The sequence below is a fragment of the Capricornis sumatraensis genome, chromosome 18, assembly GCF_032405125.1.
Source record: "Capricornis sumatraensis isolate serow.1 chromosome 18, serow.2, whole genome shotgun sequence".
Lineage (NCBI taxonomy): Eukaryota > Metazoa > Chordata > Mammalia > Artiodactyla > Bovidae > Capricornis > Capricornis sumatraensis.
The window spans coordinates 24,726,413-24,753,736 of record NC_091086.1 but is presented as its reverse complement, the minus strand read 5'-3'; the positions used below and the strand labels follow the sequence as shown (position 1 = coordinate 24,753,736).

Sequence of the window (27,324 nt, the reverse complement as noted above, 5' to 3'; positions counted from 1 at the left end):
TGTGGGCTGGGCATCATTTGTGTAGCCAATTCTTTACTCAAGAGGACTTTGAGCACTTTTCCAATTTTAGTTAAAACACTTTCTTTTTCTTATAAGTAATTTGTTGTAGAAATCTTAGAAAAACACTGTCTCTGTGTCAACAAAAACAAGTTACATAAAAAAAATCATCTGTAATCACACTGCTCTGAGGCATGGGTGGCAGTGTCTTAATATTAATGTTTCACCCACATTTTGAACCAAAGTCTCTCTGCTTCTCTTCTATCACTGTGTATTTAAGAAAAAAATGTATCTGTATTAGTACATCTACCTTGCCATTCTCTTTTTTCCTTATAAAAAACATGTTTGTTTGTTTATATTTTTTGGTAATAATTTTTTATTGAAAGTGTAGTTGATTTAACAATATTGTGTTAGTTTCAGGTATACAACGTAGTGACTCAGGAACATATATACACACACAGATACACTTATCTGTTCTTTTTCAGATTCTTTCCCTATAGGTTGTTACAAACTATGTAGTTCCCTGTGCTATGTAGTAGGTCCTTGTTGGCTGTGGGTGTGTGTGAGTGCACACAGGCCTAGTCACTCAGTTCTCTCTGACATTGCCACCCCATGGGCCGTAGCCCGCCAGGGACAGCCCTCCTCTGTTTATGGAATTCTCCAGGCAAGAATACTAGAATGGGTAGCCATTCCCTTCTCCAGAGGATCTTCCCAACCCAGGTCTCCTGCATTGCAAGCAGATTCTTTGCCATCTGAGCCACCAGGGAAGCCCCTAGTTTATATATAGTTGTGTGCATATGTTTTGCTGTTATTAAAGACATACACATGGAACAGAGAGGGTTTTTTTCAGCTGAATCTCTCTGGACAGGAAGATAGCAATACTTACCGCCCGGGTAGGGCTAGTGTTCCTCGGGATTCTTTGTGGAGAGGAGGAGCTCTGACTTCACTTTTCTTGTCAGGCCGTAAATTACCAAGACCAAAAGCTGTGCTGTGGTCCCTTTTTCTTCCACAACAAGAACTGCAAGTTGCTTATTATTGCATCCAGTTTTTAGTCTCCAACTAAGTGAAAAGATGGACTTGAGCTGTAAAAATAATTTACTTACCTTGACATGGAAGGTAAACATTAGGGATAAAAAAATGTTTTAGTAGAGAGCTCATCAAAATGAGGAGTGAAACATTACTGTTACTTAGGGTAACTGGAAGTTATTTGAGACAAAATTAAGTCTTTTCAGTCCCCTGCTTTTTTCTTCCGTTTGGCGTCAAATCACATTTTAAGACTACGCTGTATAAAATAGCAACAAATTTTTAGAAGTCATAGCAGTTCTATTAATTTGGAAGTATGAATGTGTGAGTAGAATTACTGCAGCAACAGCAAACCCTTGCCCATTATTGTAATAGAAATGCTAGCATGCTCTTGAGAGCTTGACATTTCCAACAGCAGGTGCATGCATGAGCATGTGACATTTCTATTACAATAATGATAATAGGCATTCCATAGAAAGAATCCTTGTGATAGTTTATACACATTGTCAGCAGTCCTGCAAGATAGGTGTCATGAATCCCTTTTTAAAGGTGAGAAAGGGCTTCCCTGGTAGCTCAGGGGTAAAGAATTCACCTGCAATGCAGGAGACATGGGTTTGATCCCTGGGTGGAGAAGATCCCCTGGAGGAGGAAATGACAACCCCCTTCATTATCTTGCCTGGGAAATACCATGGACAGAGAGGTGCTTGGTGGGCCATAGTCCATGGAGTTGTGGAGTCAGACATGACTAAGCAACTAAGCAGTAACATAGATGAGAAAATCAAGACTGTTACTTGCCTAAGGTTATTTAATAGAACATCTTATTTTAGAAAGTTCTAACCCTAAAACTCTGCCTGTGTTATCCTGCATATTCTATTGCCTCTGGCTTTCTCACACAGGGTACATTTTGCCTTAGGCAAAAAATGTGTTACTTAAATAGCCAAAATTTTTTTCCCATTAATTGGATTGTTTTGAATACACAAAGACCCTTCAATTATGAGGAATACCATGGGACATTGTAAAACAATCTCTTTGTAAAAGTAAATACTCTCTGATTGACCATTTTAAACTTTTTATATTTTTATTTAGATTTTTAATGAAGGTTTTACTTCAGACAGGATGATGTAACTATAAATGTTAACAATTATGATACTGATACATTTTTAAAATAAAATTTATTTCATTTATTTATTTATTTTTTGGGTAATTCTCAGGCCAGTTTAATAAATCACATTTGGAATTAGAAACATTTAGGTTACATGATAGGCTAGATATTGTATATATTTTTAAATCACAAATTATATATTACTTACTATTCTGTTTATTGTGTTTACTTAAATATATTTTTACTAAGAAAGTCTTGTTTAGGCTGAATTGTAATCATCTTAGATCAGCGATCCCTGGATGAGCAGCTTTAGCACCACCTGGGATGATGGGTGGGGCCCAGCATCTGTGTTATAACAAGTCTTGTAGGTGACTCTGACGCACGTGCCAGTTTGAGACCCGCCAGACTATATGTTGCATCTACCAAGAGTGTAAGATAGTTTGTGCTTTCTTTCATCTAAGGGATGCTTCTTGAGTGTTTTGTCCAGGACAGTCCTCTGTGACAAGGGTGCTGCAGAACTCTGCTGCCTCAGATGACGTCACAGACCTCTGCTTCCGGCTTAATTCAATGTGAGAGAGAGGTGAACTCTTAGAAACAGGCTTTAATTTAAAGTCGAAGGGTCAAGCCAGAGTTCTAGGTTGTGGGTAGAGGAATTTGACTACAGAGGCCTGCATTCTCCCTTCTGGGCCTGAGCACACTTTTCTCCTTACTCTTGGCTCTGTTAAACAGTTCATTTCCAGAGTTTGTACTTCACCTCAGCTCCTAAAGCAAGTAGACAAGCATTTCTAAAGGTTGTTTTGCTGTAAAATACAACAGGAAACAAACAGGTAAAAGAATCTTCTGTCCCTTCCCGCCTTTAGGGGGAAGTAAGACAAAACTGTGTAAAAGTGCTTGGAGTAGGTGTTCGGACACCAAAGGACTCTCATAAACTTCATGTGCACTTTAGAGGTGGGGGACCCATGTGAGAGGCCACGGGAGGAGGAGGAAAAGGCGGGGGGCACTGAGTTGTAGGGGCAGCGTTGGCGGCTGTACTGATGGGGCCTGGATGACCTGGCCTTTAAGAAAGCTCCAAGTCTGGAGCTGCTTCGCTTGTATTAGAGAAGACAGGCATTAGAGAAAGTAGAATTTAAAACTTGGGGCAGATGATTTAAATTCCTAAGTACTTTGTGGCTTTATAGTTGTACATATAACTCAGATTCTACCCAATTCGTTTATCACTCCCTCCCCTGGTTGCCCACCCAGAATGTGGGGCTGGGCAGTGGTTGGTTCCCTCAATATTAAAATACAGAATTATCGCTTGATGGGAATGTGGGACCTTTGTGTACTTCAAGATTGCGGGTGACATGGAGTGTTCATTACAGATGGCTAAATTAGTGGGTAAGTGTCTTTTTTTCAGGAAAAATATTAAATAACTGTAATGCCATTCATATCTAACACAGTTATTCTGATCATATGGATCCTTGTATGAAGTGTTGCAAGACTCTATGTTAACGAGAAAACAAAACCAATATTGAGCAGAATGCCTCTGGGAACTCTTGATTGGGCCCATCTAGTGCATGCTCCGTAAATTTTTATGTTGTTTATATGGTGTGCTGTGGTTTACAGTCTGGTCTTTGTGTTAATTTGCCATTGTCTTTCTCTCAAATATTAATGAAGTGTAGGAGCGATTTTATTCCAAACAGGCATTTTTAAGATGGACTTCAAAATAAAGCTTTTCCTTTAAAAAATATTTTTTTTTTCCTGAAAGACGGAAATCACTTCATTAGCAATTGCCGGCAAAATCTCCTAATGTCTTTCCATAAGCTGTTTAAGCTTTAGTATTAGAAATTAAGGCTAGAGGATTTAATTAGCCAGCTCACAGGATGCAGTCTCTTTAATTTAGGATTTCCCTTTGAGAAAATTATGTAGTTAAGAAAGGATATCATATTTTAGACAAGTTGGTTTTGGGCCCTTAATGTGTCTAAATTGTGATCTGGAAATTATGCTTCATGTGAATTGAAACTTTTTGTTTTTAAAATTGATAATTGCAGCATGGCATGTTGGATTGTGTGCAGTAGTTCTCAGAGTTAGGAAAGTAAAAATTGGGTTTTGTGGGGGCAATGATTAACTCATATATTTTACTAGGGACACATAATCAGGTATTATTTACTATACATTTAGCCAATGCACTGGGTTTTAGTTAACCAATGAATACTTTGTTATGTGAGTGTTAAATGTTAACACTTGCATTTTTAGATTTAGCTTTAAAAACTTACAAGAAAACCTTGTACAACCCTTGCCATCCTTTCAGCCATAACATTAACTTGCTTTGGTTTCTGCCTTTAATTTCCCCGGGGGTTCTTTTTATTTAGGAAAAGGGTGAAAGATGTATTTGTGTAAGTACTACACCAGTGCTTCTGTTAAATTCTTTTTCAACAAAGAATTTGTTACTTGAGCACCTCATGCACAGAGTGCATATTTTTCTGAAAAGAATGTGCCCTGAAAGCAGCAGTTTTTAGTATATATTTATTTCATGTCTACCAGTTTATTTTAGCTTAGATACTTTCTAACACTTCCAGTCTGTAAGCATTTTTCAGTTAACCGAGAGCATACGCATATATGCACAAAATGGCCAACCTTTAGAAATTATTTTTGTATTTTAAACCAGTTGTCTCTGTCCCTGTGATATCAGGGGCCTCTCCTTGTCCTCTTTAAAATGCAACTAAAATATTGACTTAGATACAGAAAATCAGCTTTCAGGGAAAGAGTATTTTTAGAGTATCAATGAAGAATTTAGTATTTACTTTCTAGAAATGTTAATGCTCATTAATGTGAAATTAATGCAGGCAGTTTGTGTGTTCATATGTGATAAATTTGCCCCTTAAAGATTTTTATGTTGTCTTATAAACCATTGACCTACAGTAAGGTCAAGTGCAAAAATGAAGAAGTTTCGGTGTTGTGGACTTCCCTGAAAGCCCCTCGGGTACTTGTGGGTATCCAGGGACTGTGTTTTAAGAATCATTGCATTATAATATTTCTGAAGTATCTATGGTTACTTGAAAGAAGTCTCTCCCCTAAAATTCTCTAGTTCTCTGTGTATGAAATTAACATTCTTTCATGCTTTTTTTCCAAGCTACTTCAAGAGTGAGACTCCACCTTCCCCAAAGATTCCAGTAGCTGTGGAGGGAAAAAAGTGTTACGGATAAAGGGAATGTATCCAGCACCCCTCCCCTTTTTTCCTCCAGCTGGAAAGAGAAGGAAAGGGAAATAAAATTTAACGAGCACTTTTACTGTGTGCCGGGTGCTTTACATATGTTATTTCATTTTAATCCCCCAAACAACCCTAGGAGGTATTTCTAGCCCCGTTTTGCTCAAAATAGAGCAAGTCAGAAAGGTTAAAGAGCATGCTCAGATCACACAGCTTTTAAGTGGACAGAACCTGATCCAAATCAGTGTTTTACCAAGGCCTCTACATCGCTGTGGGCTTCCCAGGTAGCGCTAGTGGTAAAGAACCCACCTGCCAGTGCAGGAGACATAAGACATGTAGGTTCGATCCCTGGGTTGGGAAGATTCCCTGAAGGAGGCCGTCGCAACCCACTCCAATATTCTTGCCTGGAGAATCCCATGGACAGAAGAGCTTGGTGGGCTGCAGTCCTTGGGGTCACAGAGAGTCGGATACGACTGAAGCAACTTAGCGCACACACACACACACACACACAGCACTATGCTTTGGTTTATGCTTTTTCTTTAGTTCCTGCAGATTGAGGATGTGAATACTAAAGTTATATTGGGCTCTGTGGTGGCATGATGACCAGACAGTTTGACTGCCTGTGAGGTTTGCTGTTAATGGGATTAGCTGTCTTTGACAGATTATATTTTATAAAGTCAAATATATTTATTTAAAAAGATTTGCATAATTTCTTCAGTTTTAGTTATTTGAAAATAAAAGTTAATTATCCATGGTTTACCATAGAGCGCAGGATTACCCCCTTTTGTATCCTCAGTTCTGTCATATAGAACAGCTGACTATCCCAGTAGGAGATTTTCGCATCTGCAGTCCTGAGGCAGCTTGTTATCTGGGACTGTCAGAATTCCAGAAAGGCAAAATCCGTTCTCAAGAACATTGCTTTGTTTCAAGTCACCCAGTACCTAAGGGATAAGACCATTGTGGGGTGGGGTGGAGGGGGTGGGAGAGAATGTCTTATAAGGGACATCTCTAAGAATCTTTGAGGGAGGCGTATTTTCCTTGCTTCTCCTGTGGGTGCTCTGGTATGATTTAGGACTTGGAGAAAGTGAGTTGGTAGAATTCCCAAGTTTTCTCAAATAGGTGAGGCCAGAAGTCATGACTACGCATCCCTGAAGTAGGCTTGATGGAACCTCCTACATATTGGCTCAGTATTATACCTACTGTCCCCTGTGTAATTTTCTTGTATTCATCCCAGCCTCAAAATGAGGAGGGGCAACCCCCAGTAGGCCTCTGAGTATTAAATAGTTGCCACAAAGCAAGTCAAATTAGAGGTGTAGCTGACCTGAGGGGAATGACTTTTCGATGAAAAAGAATAGCTGTAGGAGAGAGGAGTCACTGTGATAGCTGATAGAAGAGAAGAAAATTAGAGCTCACTAAAAAAATCCTGCCACCTGCAGTTGTCTGTCCAGGGAGTGCTGTCCCTTTCACTTGGTAACACCCTAAATGGTCAGCTGACTAGGGTGGCGAGGTAAAACCTATACCATGTAGAAATACTTTAAAAAAAACGGTTAGAATTTTGAAAAGGAGTTTCGATACTTGAAAGATAATCTAGAATTACTTAGAATGTGAACATTCAAGAAGCACCTTAATTCTGATGATACTACATCAATGAAGTGTACTTTATAAGACATTAATGTGTCTATTTGTGTCCTCACACATCTCTTGAATTGTTTTGGAGGTTGCAATGTTTTATAGTTTTCTTTTTAAAATATTTTATGAGAGTAGTAAATATTTGACATAATGAAATTGGATAATGTGTGGGGTTTTTCTTCTAGCATAATTGTACAGTATCAGGGTTCGCTGTACCTCTGACTTACACAACTACATGAGTAAAGAAAAGTTGTTTTTGCAAAACTATTTGCGAGCTTCATCAGTTTTGCTAAGGGCCTCTTCTTTGATAGTTAAATTAATCTCTTCTGAAGCACCTGTCAAACTATAGCCTTTCAGACTGTTTAAATACTAACTAGTATAACTCGTTTGGATGCTCGGTTGTCTTGGCTTTGCCTGTGGTAGGAGAAGCTATTCAGTATCACTTTTGCAGAGGGACTAAAGTGCTGACTTGGTGAATAAGGAGAAATAAAGGAGTGGTAAACTGAGAGAGATTGACATTATAAATGGTTAGTTTATGAGAACTATCTTTCTGTAGTGACAGCTAGTTTCTTTGGTGCACATATACATGTGACAGGTGGAGAACAGATCCTTTGCACTAAGTATACAGAATATACTTGGAAACTTTCTAGACTCTCTTATAATCCTTTTTTTTTTTTTCTATTTTGTCTTAATGTATGCCTGTGCCATGCATGATCTTCTAATTATTGTAAGTTCTTAGTGCCCTGATATATAAAAAGGCAAGGCTGCTCTTATTATTATTTCTGAAATTGTCTTCAGTTTACTTTTTTGTGTGATTATTTTTTCTCATGGGAAAATGCATTCAAATTTTTAAAAAATATGATCACATATGCTATCTGTCTTTACTTTGTGGTTTTCAAAAAAAACTTAAATCTTTTTTTGCTTGTGCAGGGCCTTTGTTTTGCGCGGGCTTTCTCTGGTTGCGGCGGGCGGGGGCTATTCTTCATTATGGTGCCCAGGCTTCTCATTGTGGTGGCTTCTCGTTGTGGAGCACAGACTAGGCACGTGGGCTCCCAGGCTCTAGAGCGTTGGCTCAGTGGTTGTGGCTCTCGGGCTTTCTTCGAGGTATGTGGAATCTTCCCGGATCAGGGATCAAACCTGTGTCTCCCACATTGGCAGGTGGATTCTTTACCACTGAGCCACTAGGGAAGCCCCCACAAAAACTTCTTGACCAAAAGAGTTATAACAGGAAACTGGAATATCCATTTGGAAACAGGTATGAGCTTTATGGGAAGAAAACCAAAGATTACCATATTACAGTTATCAGATTTCCTTATTACAAAGCAATGATAGTGATTTGATTTTTGGAATGATAGTGATTTGATTTTTGGAAATGTACCTTTTAAATTGATAATTTGGTTAAAAAAATTATAGCACTTTCCTCTTTCCACTGTGTTGCTGACTATGAATTCTCAAGATGAAGTTATACTACTCTGAAAGATTTCTTGTAAGTTGAATAATGTTTTCCCCGACTCCCTGGCCTAAAGGAAGCCCTCCCTTGAAGGTGATAGTAAGTAGGGTTCAGATGCCCCGCATGTGAACTCTAGGCGTCATCCGACTGTCTTTCCCCTGTCACGTCTCTGCAGCCCCAAGTGCAGCCCCCCTCCCAGACTTCCCACTGGGAGAGAATGAAGACGTGGTGGCCTGCTAGATAAGTTTAATTCAAGTAGCATAGATGGTGGAAGGCTGAGAAGAGCTTCATTACGCTTGTAACATTCAGGTCTCTGTCAAGCACTTAATCCTGAGGTGAACCTGTGGCCTGAAGGTTTCTAAAGGGATTCCCCTTAAAGTTTATCACCGTCCTCTCCATGTGACTTTGAGAGAGGGTAGATGGAATGGAATGGTGTGCCAAAAGAACTCAGGATAATTCCCCATATTTAGGGGAAAGGGGTGAGGGCAATTTATGCCCTAACCAAACAGGACAGGACTGACTGACTGCGGCCAGTGGCAGCGGGAGACAGTTTCCAGTTGACTGTGAGCTGTAGCTAAAGCTCTCCATGAGGAATTGCTGCTTGGTGGCTTGAGTGTCTCATTGCTGGATCCTTTGGATCAGTGCTCTGAAGCTGTTGGTCATGAGGTTGTAGAGAATTCCTTTGTGGTTCTAAGTTGAAGCTATACAGCCTCTAAGGTCCCTTGCCGCTTTGTGATTTTGTGCACCCATATGTGCACATGAGCATGTTTGTACCAGCTTTACTCTGTGTGATGGGCTTCCCTGATAGCTCAGTAGGTAAAGGATCTGCCTGCAATGCCAGAGACCTGGGTTCAATCCCTAGGTTGGGAAGATCTCCTGGAGAAGGGAAAGGCTACCCACTCCAGTATTCTTGGCTGGAGAATCCCATGGACTAGTCCATGGGGTCCCAAAGAGTTGGATACAACTGAGCGACTTTCACTTTCACTTGCTCTATGATAGGAAAGAAAATCATCATTGTGAGCTACTTCAGCTATGGTGCTGATTTCAGGTTTTGGTGGGCTTTGCCATTCCCCAGAGATTCTGCTGTACTGGGGCTGCCTGGAATAACGGTGGAAGGAAGGGGAAGAGTTTGTTGAGAAGAAAGCTGAAACGGCCTACTCTATTTTAAAAAATTGTTCTAAAAAAGGTGGGATGGTAGGGGAGAAAACTACTTGATTTTGGTCAAGTAGGAAAGTGAAAGTGTTAGTCACGCAGTCGTGGCTGACTCTTTACAACCCCATGGACTGTAGCCCTCCAGGCTCCTCTGTCCATGGGATTGCCCAGGCAAAACTACTGGAGTGGGTAGCCATCCCCTTCTCCAGAGGCTCTTCCTGACTAAGGGACTGAACCGGGATCTCCTGCATTGCAGGCAGATTCTTTACCGTGTGAGCCACTATACCACAGATTTAAAGTAGTGTAATGACGGCTTATTAAAGCTGTGATCTAGGCATAGTTTTGCTGTGGTATGTGTGTGTGTATATATAGATATAGATGTAGCTATATAGGTGTGATGGTGGTATACTGCAGGAAGTGTTTCATATGGCTGGGTAAAATACTTGAGCATGTCTGTTAAATAGCTTTTTTTTTTTTTTACTGGTAAGGTGCTGGGGGAGGGAGGTTTGAGTGACCTGAATGTTTTTACTTGAAAATAAAAGCTGTCATATGTTTTTCTTACTGCTGTCAAGTACTACACATTTCCAAGAATTAAAATATTTTGTAGCATCTGAATGCAGAAGCTGAACTCTCTCCTCCCTTTCTTTCACATAGGTTTCCACTTGAGTGGCACAGTGACAGAACCTGCAATACAATCGGAGCCAGAAACTGTTTGCAACGTGGCCATCAGCTTTGATCGTTGCAAGATTACCTCAGTGACCTGCAGCTGTGGAAACAAGGACATATTTTATTGTGCGCATGTTGTGGCACTGTCTTTATACCGCATCCGCAAGCCAGATCAGGTCAAATTGCATCTTCCCATTTCAGAGACTCTCTTTCAAATGAATAGAGACCAACTACAAAAGTTTGTACAGTATTTGATCACAGTGCACCACACAGAAGTTTTGCCAACTGCTCAAAAATTAGCAGATGAAATTCTTTCCCAGAATTCAGAAATCAACCAAGTACATGGTGAGTATAGACAGCCATTCTGTAGCTTGCTTCTTGGGATTATTGTTCATTTATAAGTTTAATTCTTCTATATAAAAGTAAATTAAATATGAATTAGATCATCAGCATTGCCCTTAGGTAGCTGAGGGTTTAAATTCAGTTTTGCATCTTAAAACATTTCTTCTGATGTATTCATTCTTGAGATACCAAGCGTTTTATGCTCAGAAAGATCTCTCATTTGTTAAAGCTTGGCTCTTGAACATTTATGTTTTATATTAATACAGTTTTATCAAATACTAGATATTGGCTATGGTAAACACAAATTCACCCTTGTCAGCTATTGTCAGTAAACTGACTTGCATGTATTCAGAATTTTTTTCATTTTCTTAAAACAGTGTATTTTCCAAGACATTAAGTTTCTGATATGATACCGCATGTTAAGAAATAATTTATTCTTAGAAAATACTAAAATTTGTTTAGAGAGAGTTTAGGATATGACTATTATTGTATATAAGAAATCTCAAAAAAGTTGCTTTTAAGTCTTTTATACACTGAACTTATCTCACTTATTTGTTAGCATGTGTATCAGCTATCTACATATAGTTGAGATATGAGACCAGTTCACGCAATCCTACCATTTTAGAAAAGTTCTTACTTGACATAGAAAGTGTAAATGTTTAAGGAAAGCAGTTTGAGCTCAGTTCCGAAAAACTTTTAAAATTGTGAGACGTAACACAGAACAGTGCATAAAATATCTGTGTGCTTATTAACAAAGTGAACCAACACCCAGGCCATGAAATAGACCACATTTGGCACTTGAGAGGGTTCCACGTGTGCCCCCGTACTTTCAGTCATCAGCTCCTTTCTGTTCCTTATGGTAACCATTGCCTGATTTTTTTTATGGTAATCACTTCCTTGGTGCTTTGTGTTTTAATGTTAACATCACTGAACACTGGTGTAGTCTTACCTGATTTTAAACTTTAGGTATCTGACTTTTTTTTTGTTTTTTTGAATTTTATTTATTTATTAATTTTTGGCTGTGCCGGGTCTTCATTGCTGCACGCAGGCTTCTCATTGCAGTGTCTTCTGCTGTGGAACACAGCCTCTAGGGCTCAGTAGTTGTGGCGCACTGGCTTAGTTGCTCTGCAGCATGTGGGATCTTCCCAGATCAGTGGATCAAACCCATATTCCCTGCATTGGCAGGCAGATTCTTTACTACTGAGCCACGAGGGAAGCCCCTATCTGACTTCTTTCATTCAAAGTCATGAATGATTTGAATAATCATTTGAATAATCATAAACATCATCTCATGTTTATGAGATTTATTTACATTGTTTCATGTACCTTTTAGTTCTTTCATTTTCACGCTCTCAAGCAGCACTAGAAATACCAATAGAAGTGCAGTGTGAACCACATGTATAATTTAAAATATTTAAAAAGAATTAAAATTGATTTTAATAATGCTTATCGCAATATACCTAAAAAATCAATTCATAGTCTTAACATTCATAAATTCCACAAAAATATTTATATATTTCACTTCTTTTTCACATTATTCTTTGAAAATCTGTTTTACACTTAACCACAAGCACATCTCACATCAAACTCTAATTGCAGGTGTTCAGTAGCCATATGATTAGTAGCTACCTTATTGGAACAGTAGCTCTCTGGAGAGTATTCTGGGTATGAGGACACCATGATTTATTTGTCCATTTCACTGTTGATGAACCTTGTTTTGAATAAAGCTATGAACATTCTTTTTGTAAGTCTCCTGGTGTCTTATGATACTTTTAATATGTCTTTCATGTCAACGGAAAATCCGCATAACCGTATTTCTCATAGCACTCTGCGTATCAGTCTCAGCTTTATTAAAGTAGCTGTTCCAAGGTGTATAAAGCGTTTTACTTGGTAGAGTCTGCCAGTGTTGAGTAACAGCATGGTAAACAACTCTGCCGCAGAAGTACCCTGGACCCACCAAAAGCACATGCACTCAAGGACTCTCTAAGTTTAAGTAGGCTTCTGCTCTGTCATACCATCTGTCTCAGTTGTGTTACTGAGTGAAAATTCAGGCCAGCTAACAGTCATCTCAGAGATTTCTCAGGAGCCTATTTGTGGCTTCTTATTAAAACATTCACTGAAGGCAGAAGAATAGCATATACCATTTCTTCAAACTTTTATGCACCCCCCTTTTTTCCTTTCTTTAAAATTCATATAATCCACTTGGTCATTTAGTCCTCAGAGTTTTAGTTTAACCAGAGGTCCATACCAAGTCAGTTGTTGGTTCTGCACCTGTCTTCCTTGTTTTAAAGGATAGCAGACCCCCAAATTTCTTATCTAAGAGCTTTTAAAATCCATTTCTGCATCAACATAGTGGGACTAATGAAGCAATCTAAGGTTGGATGTAAGAAAGTATTCACATGACATTATATTTCTTTCAGACTTTCTAAAATTAGAAGAAAATAACTAAGGGAATATCAAGGACAGAATGCAGGTTAGCTTTAAACTGAATGTGATTTTCAGATAACTGTTGTATGAGAACAGCTCCACGAGAGCAGTGAACTTGAGCAGTTTCTCCTGCCAGCTTTCTCCACTTAATTTATCATCATATTTGCTCCTAGCCTGGAAATGGGCCAATTACACAAGCTGCCTTCCTGCTTTCCATTCTAGTGTGACAAGTGGCAAAAAAGAAGAGAGTTAGAAAGCAGGCCGTGACCTTAAGTGATGAAACGGGAAATCTGCTCCCTGGAGGGTCTTATTTTAACTGTTAGATTGATGACTTAGTAGGGGGTGGGATTTAAAATGTTTTGCAGTTATTTGATGACATGGTCCCACCTGCCTCCAGACATCTGTACATTAAGCATCCTCTGACTCATTTTTTAAGCAGTATTTTATTGCATGGTTTTGAGGATATATTTTTTTCTTTGAGAAAAATGTCTGAACATGAATATTAGGAAGAGTTCATTTTTCTCTAAGGAAAAACATCACTTTTACCTAACTAGATAAATAGAGTTAGGATAGGATTTAGATTAGATTTTGTTAGTAGGTATCTTAAAGAGAATGAGGTTTATCTTATCTAAATCCTTTTTAAAAGAAAGCCATAATACAATTTTTAAGTAAATGCAGGCTATGCTGCTAACAGTAGGTTTTTCCTTTTTCTTATGAACTTGTCCTAAAGCTTCTTAAAATTCTATTAGTTGCTTTACTTACTATTTTGAAATATTTTTTAAAGAACTTTATGCTAAGGAATTAAAAGCTTTTTCAAGTCTATTCCAGGCATATTGTTCCTGATAATTTCCTTGTAAGCTACATATTGCAAATTTATAATTGTAATAGTTTGTAGATGAAGAAACCAAGGAGAATGGTTTAGTGACTTATCCAGGATCACAGATGGAGTAAAAGTACTTGAAATACAGACTTAGTTATCATAATTGTTCAGTCCTTGTCAGTTTTTTACATTTCATTTTGGTGTCATAAAATTTTCCACATAATTTTGATTAGATTAAATCAATTATTGTGTGCTAAAAAGTGGCTGTAAGGTAGTTAATTGATGTTAATGGCCCTCCATGGAGATTGCCAGTTGTAGTTTTACATTGATAAGCAAAATTGTTTACCATGGTTTTATATTACAGTAAAACTTTCTAGCTTCCATATTCTCCAAAAAAACAAAAGCAATTGTTTTTTCTCAGTGTTTAGAAATTTACTTATTTCTAAATGCTAACCTGCTCTCTTGGTTAATTCATCCCAGCCATTTTTTGGTCTTTTATGCTTCTTATTAATGTATTATAAATTAGTGAATTGTGGTATCTGGACAGAACATTGAAACCTGGAGACCTAGAGTACATTATTATCTCTGCTGTATATTACCTGTGTGACCCTGGGTAAGACTAATTTCTCTCATCTTTAACATGCTCATAATCTTCACTAGCAGCATTGGAAAAATCTTAGTCATACTTACATATGTAAAATATTAAAGAAAAGATAAGAGTTTACATCATGTTGGGGTACCCATAAGTAGTCATAGTTAAAAAGAAGAGAAAAGAAACCTGTTGGGGGACGGATGATAATAGAGTTGGAGGTCAGCTTGCTGTCCTCTGACTCCCTGGCATATATTTCCTCGTCTACGTTTTCCTCTTTTGCTCTTCCTTTTGGGGACCTCCCTATGGGAAAGTGTGTACTAGGCAGACGATGACAAAAAGGGACAGATTGAGTGTCACCTGTGGCATAGGTCTCTTCTTGGACCAGAGGGAAAGGATGTCATTTCTGTGGCCCTTTTACCCCCAGTGCCCGAGTCAGTCCCCAAAGCAAGCTGGATTCATCCCTCATTTCACTGTCGAGTGTCCAGAGATACCATCTCAGTCAGCCAAATGTAGAAGGGATGTACAGTTGACCTTTGCACAGTTTGGATGTTAGAGACATCAACCATCTGTGCAGTTGAAAACCTACATGTAACTTACATAGTTAGTCCTGGGTGCCTGCAGTTCCTCTGCACCCGTGGTTCCTCGTACCCACAGATCTTCTGTATCTGCAGTTCTGTATCTGTGGATTCAACTGGGGATTGTGTAGTATTTAATATTTATTAATACTGTTGAAAAAAAATCCTCTGTAAGTGGACCTGTGCAATTCAAATTCAGTTGTTTGAGTCAGTTCTATTTACATGTCAGGTGAGGGTTGACACATGACATGTAAGATCTTTTCCACCCCTGATTCTGTGACTGGTGGTAGTATTTTTATACAGACACACACAGAAGGACCAATGTACCTCTTCTACCCAAGTGTGCATTTGTGTGTTGTTCTTGCATCAGACATTTCGTTTTGTTTCAGCATGGTTTTGTATAAAACTAGCAGTATAAATTCCGTTCATGCCTGCCTGTCTTGCTTAATTTAGCCTTCAAATACTTCCATGTCCCAGCCATTGTATATATCAATCCATTCAGTCTCTCCCAGGTATTAGCAAACAAGTGAATCTATTCAGCCATCCCATGTTTGTTGTGTAGCTTAATTTTACTTGATTGTAAGTTCCATCAGGGCTACAACTATGACTTGTATCTTTTGGCAGCTTCCCTAAGGACAGTATTTAAGAAGTAATGGACACTCACAATTAGTTAAACAAAAAGTAACAGTGTCCTTTATTATGTAATAAAGGTCATTTATGACACACCCATGCATAGTTAAAAATCATACTCAGTGGTGAAAAGCTAAAGCCTTTCCTCCAAATTCAGGAATAAGACAAGGATTTCCACTCCCACCACTTCTATTTAACATAGTATTGGAAGATCTCACCACAGCCGTCAGACAGAAAAAAGAAATAAAAGCCATTCAAATTGAAAGAGAAGTAAAATTGTTACTATTCACATAGAAAACCCTAAAATTTCCACCCAAAAGCTAATAAATGAATTCAGCAAAGTTGCAGGCTACAGATTAATATACAGAAATCTGTTGCATTTCTGTACACTAATAATGAAACATCAGAAAAAGAAAGTAAAAATAGATAATGTCATTAAAAATTAAATGGAAAAGAATAAAATACATAGGAATAAATTTAACTGAGTAGGTGAAAGGCCTGTACTCTGAAAACAATAAAACATTGATGAAGGAAAATGAAGATGATACACAGAAATGAAAAGATATGCTCTTGAATTGAAGTGATTAATATTGTTAAAATGGATAGACTATCCAAAACAGCCTACAGATTTGATACAAGCCCTATCAAATAACAATGACATTTTCCACAAAATTAGGACAGAAAATCCTAAAATTCGTTGTTGTTGTTGAGTTGCCAAGTTGTGTCCGACTCTGTATGACCCCATGGATTGCAGTATGCCAGGCCTCCGTGTCCCCACCATGTGCTGGAGTTTGCTTAAGTTCATGTCTAGTGAATCAATGCTGCCTTCCAAACATTCCATCCTCTGTTGCCCTCTTCTTCTGCCTTCAGTCCTTCCCAGCTTCAGGATCTTTTTCAGTGAGTTGCTCTTCACATCAGGCGGCCAAAGTGTTGGAGCATCAGTCCTTCCAGTGAATATTCAGGACTGATTTCCTTTAGGATTGACTGGTTTGATCTCCTTGCAATCCAAGGGACTCTGAAGAGTCTTCTCCAGCACCACAGTTCAGAAGCATGAATGCTTTGGTGCTCTGCCTTCTTTATGGTCCAACCCTCATATCCATACATGACTACTAGAAAGACCATGGTCTTGACTATATGGACCTTTGCTGGCAAAGTGATGTCTTTGCTTTTTAATATGCTGTCTAGATTTGTTGTAGCTTTCCTGCTAAGAAGCAGTTTTCTTCTACTTTGATGGCTGCAGTCACCATCCACAGTAATTTTAGAGCCCAAGAAGAGGAAATCGGTTACTGCTTCCACCTTTGCCCCTTCTATTTACCAAGAAGTGATGGGACTGGGTGCCATGATCTTAGTTCTTTTAATACTGAGTTTTAGGCCAGCTCTTTGACCCGCATCAAGAGGCTCTTCAGTTTCTCTTTACTTTCTGCCATTAAAGTGGTATCATCTACATACTTGAGGTTGTTGATATTTCTCCTGGCAGTCTTGATTCCAGCCTGTAACTCATCCAGCCTGACATTTCACATGATGTGCTCTGCATATAAGTTAAATAAACAGGGTGACAATAAACAGCCTTGTTGTACTCCTTTCTCAATTTTGAACCAGTCAGTTGTTTGATATAAGATTCTTACTGTTGCTTCTTGACCCACATACAGATTTCTCAGGAGACAGGTAAGATATTCTGATATTTCCTTCCCTTTAAGAATTTTCCACAGTTTGTTATGATCACACAGTCAAAGGCTTTAGCGTAAAATTGATATGGAACCACAAAAGATGCAGAATTACCAAAGCAATCTTGAGAGAAAAGAACAAAGTTGGAGCTCATCAAACTATACTACGAAGCTATAGTAATCAAAACAGCACGGTACTGGTACAGAAACCAGACACAGAGATTAATGAAAAGAATAAAGAGCCCAGAAGTAAATTCACACACCTGTGGTCAATTAATCTACAACAAAGGGGGCAAGAATATACAATGGAGAGAAGGCATTCTCTTCAACATGTGGTTCTGGGAAAGCTGGACAGCTACATGTGAAACAAGAGATTAGAACATTTTCTTCCAACATTAAAAAAAATCAAAATGGATTAATGACTTAAATGTAAGACCTGAAACCATAAAAAGAAGAGAACACAGGCAGAACACTTATGACATAAATTGTAGCAATGTTTTTTGCATCTGTCTCCTAAGGCCAAAAAAAAAAAAAAAAAGGCAAAAAGAACCTAATTAAACTTCAGAGTTTTTGCACAGTAAAGGAAACCATTGGCAAAAAAAATAAGCCTATAGAATGGGAGAAAATACCTGCAAATGATATGACTGACATGAGATTGGTATCTAAAATATACAAATAGCTCATATAACTTAGTATCAAAAAAAAAATAACCCATTCAAAAAAATGGATGAAGACCTGAATAGACATTTTTCCAAAAAAGAAATATTGATGGCTAATAGACACATGAAAAGATGCTCAACACCACTAATTGTTAGAGAAATGCAAATTAAAATAGCAGTAAGATATCACCTCATACCTATCAGGGTGGCCATCATCAAAAAGTCTGCAAATAGCAGGTCTTCCCTGGTAGCCTAGTGGTTAGGAGTCTGCCTCCCAGTGCAGGAGATACAGGTTCATCCTTGATCTGGGGAGATCCCACATGCTGTGGAGCAGCTAAGCCTGTGTGCCACAACTGCTGAGACTGCTCTAGAGCTCGAGAACCACAACTCCTGAGCCTACGTGCCACAAATACTGAAGCCCAAGCCCTAGAGTCTGTGCTCTGCAACAAAAGAAGCCACCACAATGAAAAGTCTGCACATCACAACTAGAGAGTAGCCCCTGCTCACTGCAACTAGAGAAAAGCCTGTGCAGCAACAAAGACCCAGGACAGCCATAAGTACATAAATAATTTTTTTTTAAAGTCTACGAATAACAAATGTTGGAGAGGATGTGGAGAAGAGGGAACACTTACACTCTGTTGGTGGGAATGTAAATTGGTGCAGCCACTTACATTAGAGGCATTACATTACAAACAGTACAGAGGTTCCTAAAAAAAAAAACAAAACTACAAATAGATTTAACAATGGAGTCACTCCTGGATATATATGCAGCAAAAAAAAAATAAGAGTAATTTGAAAAGGTACATGCACCCCAGTGTTCACAGCAGCACTGTTTGTTTAGAATAGCTGAGATTTGGAAACAACCCAGCTTCCCTGGTGGCTCAGTTGCTAAAGAATCCTGCAATGCAGAGGATTCAAACCTGGGTTCAAACCCTGGGTTGGAAAGATCCCCTGGAGAGAAGAATGGCTACCCACTCCAGTATTCTGGCCTGGAGAATTCCATAGACTACATAGTCCATGGGATCGCAGAGTCAGACACAACTGAGTGACTTTCACTTTCACTTTAAAGTGTCCATCAGTAGACAATTGGATAAAGAAGAGGGGTGTATGAATACAAGTGGAATACTACTCTGTCATAGGAAAGTAATGAAAGTTTGCCATTTGTAGGAACAAGGATGGACCTAGAGGCCATTATGCTTAGCGAAATAATTCAAGACAGGGAAAGACAAATGCTCTATGATATCAATGATACGTGGAATCTAAAATATAATAATAACAAATGTATACAGCAGAGTAGAAGGAGACTTACAGACAAAGAAAACAAATTAGTGTTACCAGAGAGGAGAGGAAAGGGAGGGGGGTCAAATTAGGGTTATGAGATTAAGAGATACAAAACACTGTATATTAAAAAATAAACAAGGGTATATTGTATAGTATAGGGAATTATAACCATTATCGTGTAGTTACTTTTGATGGAGTGTTGTCTATAAAAATACTGAACCCCTAAAACTAATATAATGTTGTAAGTCAATGATACTTTTAAAAAAGTAACCATATCATTTTTAAATTCTGTTTTCTTAGAATCTGGAGATTTATTCTTGTACCTATGTTCCAAATACAAGTGAGTGACAGTTGGAGTCGTTTGATGGAGGCTTCATGTCACATCTCTCTTCATTTTGTTTCCCTGTGGATGGTCATATTCATGTAATTGGGCTTGCATTAGCAACCAGTTTTTCAGTTATCCTAGAGAGATAATTTGGTTATTACAAGCATTATCCTTTCTATGGTAGAATGTTCCGTCATTGACAGCTGGTGAAACAAAGGTATGACCTACTAGTGGTGGTCAATTTAATTAGCAAGTCTATAGGAGAGAATTAAAGTTGCTTTAAATGTGCTATCTCAAAGCGCAGTAGTGTGAAACTTATAAGTAAAAAAAAAAAATGTTGAAAAATGTATAGAAGTAAATGAGGATAAAAAGACAAGTACTCATTGGCTCTCTTAGTCTCCAGTAACTCCCTTATTCCCCCAAGGCAGCCACTGCTGATGGTGTGGTTTATAGTTTTTGAGGCAGTTTTTTGGTGCACACACAAGTATGTAATTTTTTAAAAACAGGTTTAAAACTTTTTTGTAGTTTCTTTTTTTTTCCATGAAGACTTTTATCTTACTAGTACAAAAAGGCATGTTATTGTGTTAAGTCCCGTGTAGTATTGCATATTATGAGTCTGTTTAATCATTAACATACCAAATGATTTCAAAATTGTTTTCATTTTTTTCTACTATGTGCAATTCTACTGTGACCATTCTTTTTGTATGTGTGAATTTGTGCAAGTGCTTTTGAGTAATAGATTCTTAGTTAATAGTTGAAATGCCAGAACAATTGGTATGGGCATTTTGAGTTTTGTAATTACTGCCAAATTTCCCTTCAAAAATGACCAGTTTTACCATTAAGTTTTAATTAGAACTTGATGTTTTCATAATATGATTTAAATTTCTTCTAAAAAATTGTTGAAATATACAGTCATGCACACATGATCATCTTCATATGGAAAAACATTTTGTTTTAGCAGAAGAGAAGTAATCCTCTGGGAGGCGTCACATCTCTGACCCAGCAGGTATACATGACACGGTAGTACAGAAGCAGCCAAGTTACTTTTAGCTCGATACCCTTTTCCTTTCTGTTTTTACCTCCAAATCGTGCCTTCTCTCATACCCTATAGTCATCTCTGACACTACCCCGACTCTCATAATTGTCAATGGCTTGTTACCAGCTGTGATCAGTTTCCTCAACATCCCTCTCTCCTGAATGGAGGAGAAGGGAACAACAGAGGATGAGATGGTTGGCTGGCATTGCCAACTCAGTGGATATGAGTTTGAGACACCTCTGGCAGATAGTGAAGGACAGGGAAGCCTGGTGTGCTGCAGTCCATGGGTTGCAAATTGTCTAACAGCACTTAGTGACTGAACAAGAACAAGTTTCCATGTTGGCTCTGTGAGCTTATTGTTTCCATCTCCCTCACTGTAGGTTTTTCACCCCTTGCACTATAAGAGTACTCAGAGTGTTTAAGAGCTTAGAAGTTAAACATTAGAATTCTAGTCTCTGCTTTCCAGAACTTTTAGTGGGGGGAAGGAACTAAATTTCCTCAGGGCTTAGTTTTCTTATTTGTAAAACATAGTCTATAAAGAGAGCCTATTTCATAAGGTCAGGAGAGTTATAAAGGAGTAAAGTTAAGTTGCTATTATCCATCATTGTGATGTGGCAGTTGACGTGGCAGTGGTATCGTTGAGGAAAATATTTGTGAAGTTTTAAAAAAAAATCTCTGAAAATAATCTGAACGAATCATTCTTGAACCTTGCAAACATAGTAGATCTCTTAATAAATCAGAAGAGTCAGGTTATGTAAAAATGAGACTTTCTGAGAACTTTGCATTTAATTATTTGTGTACCAAGTAATTGCTAATATATTAATACATCTTGTTAGTTAGGTTATGGAAAATGACCTAACTCTTAAGCACTCTAAGCTTACATTCTTCATTTTTTAATGAGCATTAGTGAATGTACAAGTGTTTTATTGCTCTTTATCCATATAAAATACATGATCATTTCTGTACGTGAATAAGTATATTGCTGGAACTTCTGAAGTAAATGAAAAGATAATAAGAGATGAGTAATAAAGTCAGGTGAGAGGAAAAGAGTAGGAGCTATAAACCTTGACAGGCCGATTTGAGTTCCCTGAGCTATATCCTGATTACAGTGCTACTTATTTATTTCTTTGGCATTTAGCTAAAGGGAAGGTGGCTTGTTGAGGGAGCAGAGGCTGGCGCATGCCAGGACTCCCTTTGTCATTAGCTTCCAGGCTAAACCGGTTGTCCTCTAACAGCTCTTACAGAGGACACCACACTGCATCATGGCAGTAGAATTACATGGACTGACCACTGAGAATAGGTGATGAAGGATCTGGCTGTTTCAGCCGCCACAAATTTGTATTTGGAAATGAAGACATTAGTTACCGCCTTGAAATGAGGATTTCAGTAAGAATAAAATTTAAAGCTTTTCTCAAGTGTGTGTTTATTCAGTACACATTGTTACATTATTTTTCAGTGGTCTTCTAGTTCTTATCCTTGCTAAAGATTTTTTTTTCCTAAACCTGTATCACTGAAGTTTGCTGCGTTGTCTTTTCTCTCTCAGTGCCAATGTTTGATGTCAGAATTTTTGCCTTCAGCTTGTAAGACAGGTGGACCAGTGTCTTTGTAAGCCACAGACTTAATGTTTCCTATCTTTAATAGCAGGCACTAAAACTGTAGGAGATGGCATTCCTTTATAGGTCCTGCAAAAGAGGCTGAATTAATCACCTCTGCAGTGTAAACATCTGCTTCCTGCATTCTTCCTCTGTAGACTGAATTTGACAATTTAATTTTAACAACAACAAAAAAAGAGCACTGCTACTTAAATATAAATGCTTAAAGCATTATTTGGTCAACCATGGTATTGAGGCAGTTAGGTCACAGTTAAGATGAAGATGAAAACTAAAGCCTTAAACTTTTTGTTTGAATTTGTTTTCCAGCAGTTTTAAGAAAAGAGAAATAATTAAATTCCCCACTAGAATACAAAGCTGTGAATAATTCCACATACCAAACATAGCATAAACCAGTTATTGAATATGTCTTAATATCTCAGTTTAAAATTTGCAGTGTGATTTGGTAGTGTCCAGTGCTTGGAAATGACTGTTTTTGTGATAAGAGACAGATATCTTAGTCAATAGGTCTTAAATTTAGTGTACTTGAGTGAGTATACTGGACCCTGAATACTTTTCAATCCGAAGATCCAGAATGTGCCACCATGTTTAAGATTCCCTCCAAATACAGAATTGTGTTTCCCAGCCGCACTTCCCATCTCCACGGCCATGTTATCTGTGGCAAGGATTCTGGTTCAGTAGGTCTGAAGTGGTACCTAAGCATCTACTTTTCACAGTGTGCCCCAGGAGTCTTGATACACTCCTGATCTTGAGAACTGCTGGGGTAAGAGTTTTGATACTGGAGTAAATCAAAACTAAAGCAGAACCAAATCAAGTAGCAGACAGGGAAGGCCAGAGACGGACAGTAGTCCTTTACGTTCGTGAACTCTCCTTTGCTCTCCTCCTATGGCGTTATGTAACCAGGGTAGGAGAGTGAATCAAATTCATACACTCTGGCTGGGAGCAAGAGCCAATAAAACTGTTGCACTGTGTTCAACAGATAATTTCACTTTCCCTGAAGGCTTGAAACTTTGTAAAATTAAGCTTTAGTCATAAAATGCTCACAAAGATTAATTACACAGTTGTAAAAGTTACAGAGTTTATAATTATAAATAAGGGTAAAAAATATGATAGTTTTAAAACACTTTAAAGGACCATTTAATTTATATACCCAGGTTCTGGTTCCTGCCCAATGTGGGTTATATCTAATAGCAAATGTATAAATGCTTGAATTATGTTTCTCTTTGCCTGCCTTTCTCAAAGCGAAATTCTGAGAGGTTTGTCTTTGATTATAGACAGCCATTAGCAAGTAGAAATAAATCTTGCACATCTGCATCTTATGCAAGGCTTAGGCAGTACTTTAATGCATATAATCATGACATGTTAGGATTTAAGCGTTTAGACTTTAGCATTAAAGTTTAATAAATAAATTTCCTCTTTTGGGAGGGTGGTTGTAAACATGAATTTCCTGGTGTATAATGTAAAGTGTACGTGTCTTTTTTCCTAAAATGTTGAGTTGTGTTTAGAGTAAATTTATGTTTTATTTATCAACTAATTACCTTTGTGTGCATTCTTATGACTAAATTGTTTTCTGCATAGTCACAGAAGATTTCTAATTTTCATTACTTAATTTTTTATTCCTACATAATAGAAGACTAGGGTTGAGGAAACAGAGGCTTGTCTTTGTGCAGGTGTGTGTCTGTGTCATCTTTCTCTAGAATCAAAGAGGTGAGCTGGATTAGGGGTTGTATATCCCAATGGGATACAGATATAACCCCAGTAGTTACTTAGCTCTTCACAATATTGTGTGTGCTTAAATTTCCCTGTAAAGAAGAAACATGCTAACAGATCCCAGTATTCTTCCGTAAATTTTTCTTTGATTTATGGTTGATAACCGCTGCCTCATGCTTTCAGGGTTCAACTTGAGCTCCAAGGTTCTGGGATATATTCTTCAGCAGGGGAGAGAACTGGGAGACTGCATTTAGCAGTGTGGGCTGTGGACAGACAGGTCATAACCACTCTGAACCTGTGTTTCTCCTTCTATAGACAGGGGATCATGAGCTGTACTCACCTCCAGGGGACATTGTGAGAAGAAAATGAAATCTAATTCATGTGAGGATACTTGAGCAGTAGTTCATTTTTGATAGGATTTCCTTCCTTGGTAGGAGTGGAATGTATTTGTATCTTTCTCCCTCCTCCTTTTCCTCCCATCCCTCCCAGTACTTGATTGGCTGATAGTGGCTCTTGCCCAGCCTTTAAATGTTGGCCTTCTGTATGGTTCCATCCTAGACAATTTTTTACCCTGTACCGCATCCCATAGTATATCTAGCTCCGTACTTTAAATCCTTTCCCCTCTTCTTGGCTGAGTATGTCAGAGGTACTTCAAATTCACCACGTCTAAAACTGAACTCAGAGACTTCTCTGGCGGTCCAGTGGTTAAGACTCAGAGCTTCTACTGCAGCGGGTTTAAGTTCTATACCTGGTCGGAGAACTAAGATCCTGCATACTGAGAGGTGTGGCCAAAATATTTTTTTAAAAATAACAATAATAAAATCTGTACTCATGATCCAAACAGTGCCCCTCCCTGAAACCTGATCCTGCTCTGGTGGTCTGTGTATCAGGGAGTGAGTTCTCCAGTGTTTTATCTAATTGTATAATCCAGAAAACCATGTCTCTCTGAGTTCCCTGTTCGCCCATATCTCATGTATATCCATTGCAGTACATAAAGAATCTTCACATTCATTTTTATGGCTGTTTAATACTCCGTGGTAGGACTGTTGAAATTGATGTGTATCAGAGCAGAACATCTTTTACTTCCTAGAGTATTCTTTTCTACTTGGCATGACTTTGTTGTGAATTTCTGTTTGTTACTTTTAGGGAGGAAAGCCAAGCTCCTCCCTTGCTGTCTGGCCCTTCTTCTCTTCTCCAGTTGTCTGGTGTTGCTCTTCGCACTCATCTTCTGCTGCTGAGTTGCGTGGACATGTATCTTTTGTTTCATCCACATACCATGTTCCTTTCTGCCTGGGACCTCTGCCTAAGCTCTTAGCCTCACATGTAGATTGAGTGCTTCCTTTCCTGCCTTTAGTTACCTTCTAATGTACTTACGGCAGATCTCAGCTCCATATGCTTCTCTGCCAATCCAAGGCCAGTCAGAGCTCTCTGACACAGTCTCCTGGCTCTTTGTGCTCTTCTGTGAACAATTCATTTATTCTTATATATTTGTATGGGTGATTACATTGGTATTTGTTTCACACACTTAAAGCAGTGTTTCTATAGTAGTAGATGCAACCCATTATTCATTATGAAATCAGCTTTAAAAATTATGACGAGCCTTTAAAAAGTGAAATAGTACAGAAAATATCAGACCTTCTCACTTTTACAGAAAGGATATTTTTTGATCATATTTTTGCTTCAGATTAATAAATAGATGTGTTCATGTAAGTGTCTAGATACACAGGTTTATTGGGTTTGGTAATTATGTTTCTTATTGTGGCTCTTAGTCAAAAACGTTTGAAAGCCGTTGAACTAGATAGTAAATTCTGTGAGGACAGGAATTCTATTTTGTACCCCATTCCATCCCTGAGTCTAGCAGAGGGCTCTCAGTAAATATGTTGAATGAATGAATGCACACTTTTTCAGGGAGGTTCACAGACCTATTCTTGCTCCTAGAGACTAATGGAACCTGGTCCCAAGCACATGTTAGTGATTATTTCCTTGGCCAAATGAGTGTGGGTAAGATTATTAAAAGAAGTGTGGAACCATATCTACAGATTTTTTTTTTAGGGCTTAATAAGCAGATGAAACACTATTAATGAGAGGTTTTAGATTAGTTTTTGTATTACTTAATGAATCTTAGGCCTTTAATACCATTTTATTTTATTAATAAATATAAAACAGTTTTCACTTGCCTAAATATCTGGGTAATTTTAATTTCTAAGGTAGTCTGTAGACTGTTACTTAGATGTTATCTTTTGTGGTTACTTCAGCAATAAAATATTTACACAGTTTGGCAAGGTGATACTACAACCTGGTTTAGTACAACAGCTGCACTGCCTGTTCCCAAGTGGCTTGATTTCCCTTTTTAATCTTTGGTTTTCTGCAACTAAAGACTTATGTCAGCATGTAGTTTATACAGCAGCAAATAATGGTGAAAGCTTCTTGAATTAACAGAGTAAAGAAATACTCTGCTGAGTTTACTTGGTTTCGTATTTTTCTAGTGTCTTTGAAAAACATTTTACTAACAAGTCTACACAGCAGAGTTTTATAAACACAATATATTTACAATGAGACATTTTTGTTAATTTTTTTATTCTTTAGAGAACCTGTAAACTCATCTCCTCATGTACAGTCTCTGATGTTAAAAAAAAGGAAACGTCTCAGCTCTGAAGTCATTACCTTTCAGCTTAGCACAGATCAGCAAAGTTCTGCATATAAAAGAATAATTTCACACTTATTTTTGGTCATACATTTGTATGTATATTGAGATTGGATTAAAAAGTATTTAGGCAAAAAGTAGAGAATCTTAATTCTTTTCAAGTTTATTGTCAGAGTCCTGTTAGCACAGAGTTTTTATCTAGCATATATGTTATTTTTTCTTTCTATTTCTAGGTGCTCCTGATCCAACAGCAGGTGCTAGTATAGATGATGAAAACTGCTGGCACTTAGATGAAGAGCAGGTTCAAGAACAGGTTAAACTGTTCCTTTCCCAGGGCGGGTACCACGGATCAGGGAAGCAGCTTAATTTGCTCTTTGCAAAGGTATGACTTTTTGTTTTTAAAGAAATATTCTAAATATATACATTTATAGAAAGTATATATGACCATGTATAGAAAAGGATAAAGGCTGCTTTGTGAATTTTTTTTTTTTTAAAGAAATGGGAATTGCCTGGCAGTCCAGTGGTTAGGACTCCACAGTTTTATTGCTGGGGCTCCATTCAGTCCCTGTTCAGGGGTGACTAAGATCCTGTCAGCTGAGTGGCATGGCCCAAGGGAAAAAAAATAAAGTTATAATCAACCATTAGAGACTTCTGTGTTGTAATGCAAGCATTAATTTACTTAGATGTCTTTAGGTAAGATATGGGCCATTTTTGTCTTTTTTTAGTTCTTATACAATTTTGAAAAACTGTTCAATACTGAAAATAGCTTGATATTAATTGAAATGCCATTTTTTTCAGTTTTC

General features: G+C 38.0%; 1 protein-coding gene across 1 annotated transcript in view; it reads left to right on the top strand.

The window, feature by feature from the left end:
• Positions 1-27,324, top strand: part of ZSWIM6 (zinc finger SWIM-type containing 6) — a 208,324-nt gene that overhangs the window by 118,978 nt on the left and 62,022 nt on the right. Inside the window, exons 2-3 of the mRNA XM_068990563.1 lie at positions 10,195-10,551; positions 26,755-26,903. Of these exons, the coding sequence (XP_068846664.1) occupies positions 10,195-10,551; positions 26,755-26,903 (506 nt within the window). The remainder of the gene's footprint in view (positions 1-10,194; positions 10,552-26,754; positions 26,904-27,324) is intronic.